At 45.2% G+C, this 9,681-nt stretch overlaps 1 protein-coding gene across 1 annotated transcript; it reads right to left on the bottom strand.

The window, feature by feature from the left end:
• Positions 1–5,144: 5,144 nt before the first annotated feature.
• On the bottom strand, positions 5,145–9,141 carry LOC123099978 (uncharacterized). The gene is made up of 2 exons (XM_044521987.1): positions 8,813–9,141; positions 5,145–7,201 (listed from the first exon to the last, which is right to left on the bottom strand). The coding sequence occupies exon 2, from the start codon at positions 7,185–7,187 to the stop codon at positions 5,496–5,498; it is 1,692 nt and encodes a 563-aa protein (XP_044377922.1). The 5' UTR covers positions 7,188–7,201; positions 8,813–9,141; the 3' UTR covers positions 5,145–5,495.
• Between the last annotated feature and the right edge of the window lie 540 nt (positions 9,142–9,681).

The following is a 9,681-nucleotide window of genomic DNA, read 5'->3' as shown; positions in this document are numbered from 1 at the left end:
GGTTGGGAGGAGGAGCGGCTGGGGTGGAAGGATAACTAACCTCGTGTTGGGCAGGATAACTAACCCTAAAATGGGAGAGAATTCCTCTGCACCAACTAGGGATGCATACGGCCATTTTAGTATGAGTACCACGATAAACATGATCCTCAGAATTTTTTAAATGAGAATCAAGATATTTCTTAATGCGTGGTTCCACCACACATCAAACTTGATCCTTAATAAACGGGGAAAAACTTCTATGCATCATCTGTCAATTCTGAGAATTGAACTCGGGTCGTTAGGCTGCACAACACGGAGGCTTGGTGCTGCTAAATTAAATTTGCGGTGGTGGTGTCACCCGCACTGCGAGGTTGATAACGTTTTCGGCATCGACCCCACGCCACACACCCGAGACGGACATCTCGGTGAAAATGCCGGCCCTTCTATCATTTGCATGTGCACGTGGTTTCCTGATGGGTCGGTGATCAACGCGCATTATACTTTGCTTAGTTGCGTCCTTTTTGTCTGGAGCAGTCGTTGTTAGCCGGCAGATGCATCGTTGACGCCTGGCTGTGAAAATGTTCAGGGCTCTTGTTGAATGGTCGGCAGCGTCGGCCAGTGAGCAACACGCTTGATCACACATCTGTCCGATCTGTGTGGTTCACTTCCCAATAGAATAGTAGTACAGCCACAATGGCTATATGGGTTGGCACATCTTTGTTCCTAAATGTAAGAGGTTTTGGCAATTTAATTTAAATTGTCAAAAACATCTTATAACAGAGAGTGTATTTCATTAATATGTAGCCCACTTTTCTCTCTTAGGGAGGGTGTTAAAGCTGGCTACAAATCTATAACCCATTTCTCTTTTTACCTCTTCTCACTCCTTCAAATAGGAAAAAAATCTGACGTCTGACGAGGATGGCAATTCCCTTTAGCAAGCGTGATAAATCTTGGTAAAAACTGAACATTGCAAGGATTTATCATGCTTGTCAAACGAAATTGCCATCCCCGCGACAACTTAATTTACCATAAAAATTATTCAATTTCCCATGCTAAAAAAACTGCCGTTCTCTTGTAGCCCGTCCATGTCATCCTATTATACTTGCTCCAAAAATGTGTCGTTTGATTTGTTGCGAATCCAAAATCTAATGTGCCATCTCCTGAAGCCTGCCCATGTCACCCTATTATACTTGCTCTTACTAGTGGCTAAAATCATGTTTTATTTTTGGAAAACGCTTTCTATCTGTAGTCTGATGCGAGGCCCTCGTCAGACCACACCTAAACCTTTGATTCATGTTTCATCTCACGGACAAGAGACAAAAATAAAATCCTCTTTTAACACCCTCTCCCATTTTTCACGCAGGCACCTTCCCTAATCCCACACCCTTTACCTTTCTCCCGAATCAATCACCTCCGCCATTTATCTCTGCTACCTCCGACCCTCCTCTATCATGGTAAGCATACACCCGCCGCCCCTACACTCTCCGCCAGAGGCGTACAGGTTGGATCCATGCCCCGTCTCACTTCTGGATGCCCCCCCCAACAACTGTGCATGTTGTTCTCCATCGCGTCATCGATGAGCCCACATACCGGTCGTTCTCCAATGTTCATCTTTTTCTCCCCTACCCTAGGTAGCCATCTTGCCTAGATTATGCTCCGCCATCTCATATTTTGTAGAATTGAAGTGGTTGGGAGGCACACTAGGGGTGAGATCTATGTTAATTTTTTTCATTTCATGTACTTGCAGGATTTAAGTTGATCTAAGATTACAAAACCTCCAATCAGGGTAGATGAGATACGTTTCAAGATAATAATTTTCTGCGCCCGAATATTAGTGGCAAGCATGTTATTGTGCATCTTCAAATTTATGTGCTTCCAACACTTCCTATTTATGTAGTGATAGCAAAATATTTTTTTTCTTCAGAGCATTCATGCTTCCTATGTACCGATTGAATTTCAATCTATTTCCATGCTCCCAGGCAGGTTCATATGTACTGATTTTTATCGTATGCTTCTAAGGTAGACATGTATTGCTGCAACACAACAATATTTCGAGAACATTAAATTTGTGCACCCAAATTTTGCCCAGCAAGCATGTAGACTTATCAAATCAAATGTCTATGCTTCTAGTGCATGGTAGCATCAAATCATGGATTTCGTGTTAGCCATGCTTCCTACTTTTTGATTTCTCACATAAGGTTCTATGCTGACTAGGGCGCGCCCAGATATCAAGACTGGACGTGTCTACTTGAGAGACGGCGAGTCAAGTTCACATAGCGATCGCCATGACTTAGATGTTCAGGCTCTCGGGGTATACGACCTTAAAGGCTTCACATTGAAGAAGATCAAAGCTCGGGCAAGGGCACTGCAGCTTCTACCCACCGGTGTCGTGGATCACACCTTCCATCACATGGTGGTTATGTCACATCTAAATTAGCTTAATATGGAAAAATAATTTGTTCAGACAAAATAATTTGAATTAGCGTAATCATGGAACTTTTTTTTTTAAGTTTTCCTATTTGATACGCGCCTGCAAATATAATTTGTTCAGTCAAAATTTCCATGTTTTTATGTGTGTTTGCCTCTATGTATTTTCCTTTTTAGTGGGTCTTTATTTTCCTTTATGCGTATATTTTGATGTTTATGTTTGTGTAAGTGCATGCATGCAAGTACTATACAATACGTGTGTAGATTTTATTGGAAGTATTTTTTTTCACTATTATATGTTTATTATCGCATATTTTAATAAGTGCATTTTTGTGTAAATTGTGTGCAATTTTTTCATTCTTTGTTTTAAGTTTTTTGTTCTTCTTTAAGGGATACCAATGCTACTAATTCATTTTATCTTAGAAAATTTGAAAAAAATGATTTTGTTTGTGTGGGTATACACACAAGTAGTATATAGTGTGCACATAAATATACTAGAGTGCAAAAATTACACTAACATTGCTTATTTTATTTTATTTTTAATTTTTTATTTAAGGTTAATACCAATGCCAGTAATTTGTTCATCCTTAGAAAACTTTATATTTTGATTTTTTTTTAATTTTCAAGGACAAAATATGAATGGAAGAACAAGATGAATAATGACCTTTAATTTTCAATATAAGGTTCCCAACAAATTTGACTGAATGTCAAAAAATAAGACGCCCAATAGACAGTCGTCATTTTTTTTGTTCTTGCCCATTTGTAGATTGTTCAGTTCACTAATGTGAATTGGAATTATTAGTTTTGTTATTTAACTGAGTACATGGTACTTTAATTTGCATGTAGTATTTTGGTCTACAACAATTTTGTTTAACCAACTTGTTGGGTTGATCACAAATCCACATCTTAAAGCGAATGGTGTAAAATGTTGAAGAATTTTTATATGACAAATGCAGTTATTTGTGTGATTCTAATTAAAAGATTTAGCATGATGGTTGCTAAATATTATATAATAGAATCTGGATCTTAACCACCCCCCCCCCCCGTCCCCTCTATTATTATTTTTAGTTATGATGTATGTGTGTGAAGCAAATAAATATACCTGTCCACGCAACTAGTTGTACAAGTGCTCATAATTGACAAGTGCTTTGCATGTATAGTAAGGCTAGTCATAGTGGGAGTAACATAGCGCACTCCAAGAAAATTTTGCTTATGTGGCAGGTGGTTAATGAGAAGTGGTAACATAATATGTTACTGTAACATAGCGCTTCCCAAGACAAGATGAGTCTACAAGCTAATAAATGAGACCACATATGACACTACTACTATGTTACTTTACACTATGAAGGTGGTAACTTAGACTAGTGTCATATGCATGACACTAGTATCATATGCATGACACTAATCTAAATTACTCCCCACTATGACCAGCCTTAGTTTTAGCCACTAGATTAGATAATACTCCCTCCGTTCCAGAATATAAGGTGTATTGGTTTCATGCAAGTCAACCATTTGAATATTTGACCAAGATTATAGAATAAAATAATAACATCCGCAATACCTAGTAGATAAAATATGAAACTACTTTTCATGATGGATCAAATCATGTAAATTTTGTATTGTGAATGTTGATATATTTTTCTAAAAGCTCGATCAAACTTGCACTCGTTTGACTTTCAAAAAATAAATACACCTTATATAAAGGAACGGAGGGAGTACGTACTAATACCTAGTACTAGTGTCTAGCACTACTAGGACGTCTCTCTCTCAAAAAATACTACTACTACGTAACACCTGCCATCCAGTTATCTGTTGGCCTTCGACCAATTTGGGCGTAAACATATACACCTTCTCCTTGTTGGGCTTTGGGCTTTGATCATCCTGGTATTGCAAATCGGGAGCTCGCATTCGGCGCTTGAGGCGCTACGGGAAGCTCCCTGGCGCCCACGCGCCGGCGCTGGTGGGCTTGGCCCATGTACAAGTTCACATTTGAGAAAAAAGGAAAAAAATCATAAAAAAGAAAAAAAAATCCTCAATTCAAAAAAATTACGGACTTCTAAAAAATGTTCATGAAATTAAAAAAAATCATTGAATTTTAAAAAATATTATCAATTTTGAAAAAGTTCATCAATGTTGAAAAAGTTTATCAATTTTGAAAAATTGTTCATCTAAGTTGAAAAAAGTTCATTGATTTTGCAGTACTTTTTATAGAGTTCATTGATTTAGAAAAAAGGTCATTGATTTCGAAAAAAAAGTTCATCAAATTCTGTAAAAGTTCACAAATTTGAAAAGATCATCATTTTGTAAAAACATTTCACCGATTTTGGAAAAATTTCACAATATTTAAGTAAAGAAAGAAAAAGAAAAAAGAAAAAGAAAAGAAACAAATAAGAAAAAGAAGAAAAGGGAGAAGTTATCACAACAAAGCGTTATAGTTGGGTGGTTACTGTAGTTTATCGGGGACAAGAGATCCCTGGTTCGACTCTCCACGCATAGCTTGGAGGGCTTCAGGTGCCCAAACGCACAGGCGCCTGAAGCGCCAAATAGGATATGCCTGGCAAATCATTCAAACGTTCCATGCGGTACTTTTCATGTAAATGCAACGGTTCAGAGGAAGTGATAAAATTTGTGATAATTCTACACCTACGAAAAGATCCTACATAATCTTACGTACCCTTCCATACATACTCTCCTCCCCCCCTGATTTTAACCGGGGTGGGCTCCAGCCACTAATCCTAAACCAATTAATTACGTTCAAATCAGCATTTACGTAAAAACCTCACGTAACTGTACGTGGGTCTAGCATTGCTCTAAAATTTGCAGGCACCTGAGCCATAGGTGCTCCCAAAGAATTATCCATCTGCTTATGTACTGAATAATGTAATAAAACTTTATGTTCCCATAAGGAAATCTTTATGTATAGCACTGCCCTTTTTGCGTTTATGGTGTTCAGGTTTTAAGTTGGGCGCAGCCAAACGCGCATATAGCATGAGATCATCGAGCAACAGCACACGGAGAGCTCATCTGCACACACGTCCACATATAGCAGTCATGGCGAACTGATGGAGCAAAGCTAGTTGCAATCGCAACTACACTTCCCTGTCCATTTGTATCATCGGCGGCAAAGGCGGGCTCATGGCATTGTACGTGGCCGACCTCCCCATCGCGATGTCGACCATCTGCTCATCCAGTGTGCTCGTGCCGGCGCCGCTCAGTGCTGCCATGGCGTAAATCTTGGGCGGGCACGACAGGCTCCGGGAGTGCGTCGACGTGGACGCCTCCCGCGGCAGCGGCACCAGCACGGCGCGGCCCTCCTCGTTGCGCGCCCCGTGGCCGACGAAGCGATCGTCGTCGAAGTCGTAGAAGTTAGCCGTCCGCACCTCCTGCGCGAGCGCGCAGCTCCAGCAGAAGAGCCACTTGGCGCAGTCGCCCACCGCGGCCCGCCGCCCGCCGCCTGCTGCCGGCAGCTTGTACCGCTTCCGCATCTGCGTCCGCCAGTAGCCGCCGTAGAGGAAGCCGCAGAAGCAGAGGAGCACGCCCACGGCCACGACGGCGTCGCGGATGTCGTCGTCGTAGACGTTGAGCGCCGTGACGCTGAAGATGAGGAGGGGCGCGACGCAGAGCAGGATGAAGGTGAAGGCGTGCACGTACATGTTGCCGAACCCGAGGCGCTCCATGTTCCACCCGAAGACGCAGAAGGTGCAGGTCGCCGACAGCGCGCACACCGTCCCGTCGTCGCAGCAGTCGCACAGCCCGCCGCTCCACTCCGGCCTGCTCACCACCACCGACCGGTTGTATATCCTGATCGACACGCCGCGGCCGTCGTTCTCCGGCGCCGTGCCGTGACCGCTCGCCTCCTCGCCCGACGACGACGGCTCCGCGTCGGGGTCGCGTGCCTGCTTCCGGCCCAGCGGGCTGTAGGCCAGGTAGAGGGCGGCGATGACGGGGAGCCCCGTGCCGAAGCCGTAGCCGATGTTGAGAGCCCAGTTGGGCCGGTCGGTGCGCGAGTAGCTCCAGAAGAGAGCGCAGCAGAAGTACTGGGCCAGGCAGGTGATGTGCAGCAGCGCCACCACGACCAGCATGTGGGCGCGGTCGCGCGGCGGCACTGGGGCTCCCTCCTTGCAGTACACCTTGCGGATGGCCTCGCGGTCGCCGTCGGGGCGCCACCGGAGGAGCAGCACCAGGTGGTGGAAGATCCTGGGGTGCTGGTACAGGCACATGATGGTGAAGAGCGCGTTGAGGATCTGGTTGATCACCTCCGTCCACTTCTTGCGCCGGTCGTCCTCCGGGATGGCGTCGTCGAGCAACCCCGTCATGAGCAGGAACAGCAGCAGCAGCCCCGCCGCGACGAACGCCAACCAGATGATCATCGCGAAGTTGGCCGGCCGCCTGCACCAGCTCACCGCGTGAGTCCACAGCTTGCCCCACCTGATCTTCCGCACGAACGGCACGCGGAACCGCCTCCGCCGCCTCCGCGGCCGGCACCCGCCGGCGTTACCGTCGGAGTCCCGGCCGTCTTCGTCTTCCCGGGCCGTGACCTGGCTCCTGCAGCGGAGGCGTCCCACGAAGGTGGACCGGAGGAACCACTCCTTGGACGGGCGCGCGCGGAGGAAGTCCAGGAACCGCGTCTTGCGCGCGCCCCTGCTCAGCGCTCCCTTCTCCACCGTGGGAATGTAGATGGGGATGAAGTCCATGAGCCGCATTGCGGCCGATGGCGAGGCCGGCTCGCCTACGACGACCTCCACGATCTCGCCGCCGCGGCTCGCGGCGTTGGGAACCATCTCTCTGCCCTGCCCTGCCCAGATAGTGAGTAGAACTGTTTGGTGAGTAGCGGAGTAGGCCTTCGGGACTTCAGAACAGCACGCCGTATGTTACAAATCTGCAGCTGCGATGGCTCATCGTTGGACACGTCGAAGTGTCATCTTACATGTCACGACTTGACAAAGTCTGGAAAGTGTAAAAACATTTTCAACACGCTGCAGCACAACCAGAAGGACCGGATCAGAGTGATGCCGACTGGCCATTTCTGTGAGCTTTCTTAATTGCAACTGACCAATGAAAATGGATGGCTGGTCTACAAAAATTCAATGATCCTTCTGAGGCTGGTCATAGTGAGGAGTAACTTAGACTAGTAATGTTACTAGTCTATATTATTATCTCTATAGTGCATAGTATCATAGATTAGTATCATAAATGGTTTTATTTATTGCCATGCATGACACACAGTAGCATCATATTTATTATGTTACGGTATCTACCTATGTTATTATAACCATCTCTCTCTTCTTTAATTGCCTGCCACATAAGCATGTTTACGAGTCCCAAGTACATGATACTACTTATGTTACCCCCACTATGGCCAGCCTAAGGAATATACTGCCACTACTAGTACAGTAGAACAATGTAGGGATGCAGTCAAGTAAATGGGGTTGAATTGTTGTCTACACTAGCTAGACACTTCGCTTGTACGGATCGACAGCAATGCTGGAAGTCTGGAACACCAACAAGCATCGGGTAATAGCATAAAACTACCATAATATAAGCTAGGGTTTCAACAAACTACCACTTTTTAAAATTTTCGCACCCCCTTCGATCCATATTAGTTTTATGCTATTTACTAAGAAGCATTAGAGTTTCACAACCTTGCCAGGCATTGATGCATAAGGTGACCATTTAACCTACTCTCTCCGTTGACCAATATAAGATGTTTTACATACTTCAATATGGATTACGTACAAACCGAAATGAATGAACACACATAGTAAAATGTGTCTATGTACATCCGATTCAAGAAAGTTAGAACATAGCCTCCGACTCAAAAATATTTGTGAACGGAGTGAGTACTTTCTAAGTTATTATTATATGGTAACAAAAGCAACTACTTTCCATTTCTCTGTTGGTGGAAATAGGGTACTCAATTTGGATGATCTAGTCTCTATGGAAGCAAGCATAGAAATAAGCAGCTCAAGGCAAGACGGTTCGGTGTCATCCATGTGATTTTGTCCTGCGCAGGGGATTTAATCCGGCTTGAGACGGCTGGATTTAACAAATGACCATGGGGGCATCGCTATCAGTGCTCCGTAGCAAACATACCGTGTGAATTCTTAGGAAATGGTGGAGAGAAAAGAAAGTGTAAAGGAAAGAGGAAAGCTGAATCCAACCGTGCAAGCCACCCAGAGAGCTCTAAAGGGACCAGGCAAGGCATGGCCATCGCTGTTCCACTCCACACATAGAGCATGGAGTGGAGTCGCTAAAAAACACGGGCGAGGCTAAGCAAACGCAAGCATTGCTTAAGTTAAGAAGAAAATGTGCGGCAATTATGAATGTTAATGGCCGAAACGGAAGGCGAACTGAGCAGGGGAGGGGGTTAACGGAGAAGGATTTCGAGAAGTGGCTTAGCGCAAACCTGGGCTCGAAGACGCCTGCAAATCTTGCCTTGATCCGCCGCTCTTCTCTCCCTGATCGGCGGTGACGGAGAGAAAAGATCGCCGCCGCCGCTGCGGTGGTGGCCCCGGCCCCGGATCGTGTCTTGCACCGGCAGACGAACAGTGACTGATGTGTGGGGGTCGTTCAGATTTTCAGACAGAGGGACTCACAAGTCTCTGCTCTTTTTTATCCCTGGAAAAAAGACTCTACTGCCTAGCTAGGTGAGTATGGGATTATTGACTGCAAGAGAGGTCTCGTCTTCTTGCTGTCCTTGTTCTTGTTCAGAGGGAAGGGAGAGAGGAGTCAGAGATGGCGGGTGGGGGGAGGGAGATTTAGAAATGGAGAATAGTGAAGTGCCTCGCAACTTTCGGTACCGTGGAGCGGGTGCCGGCTGGAAAAGCCTTCCATTCCATGCTCCATTATCAAGCGCTTGCCGTTATTTGGTCGCTTTGGCTATGTAGAAATGATAAGGTGTTTAACGATAAAAGTACTTCTCTGATGCAGGTTATCTACGGGTGTATCAGGACTCTTCGTTTATGGTCCTCTCTACAACGTGTGGAGAATCGAAGCCTGTTTACGGAGGTGTGTACACGATTGGAGGATACGGCGAGGGATACTTTTACCCAACATGGGTGGCAGCATGATCTTAGGATTGGCCCACCTCCGCTTTAGGCGTTATACATACTCTGTTTCTTTGTATTTCGCCTTCTTAATTTTCGTTTGTATGAAAGAACTTATTTGGCTGTGTGCATCATAGTTATGTAGAGGCTGGGTGTAATGCTTAAATCTTTTAAGTAATAAAGCACCCCTTTACGAAAATCAAGGGCGTGATCTTTTACCCGGGCCGAA

The sequence above is a fragment of the Triticum aestivum genome, chromosome 4D, assembly GCF_018294505.1.
Source record: "Triticum aestivum cultivar Chinese Spring chromosome 4D, IWGSC CS RefSeq v2.1, whole genome shotgun sequence".
NCBI lineage: Eukaryota > Viridiplantae > Streptophyta > Magnoliopsida > Poales > Poaceae > Triticum > Triticum aestivum.
The sequence above is the reverse complement of the archived record's forward strand: the minus strand, read 5'-3'. Positions and strand labels throughout refer to the sequence as shown.

What these genes read in the sequence shown, in the direction of transcription:
- LOC123099978 (XM_044521987.1), bottom strand. Translation starts at nt 7,187, where the DNA reads ATGGTTCCCAACGCCGCGAGCCGCGGCGGCGAGATCGTGGAGGTCGTC.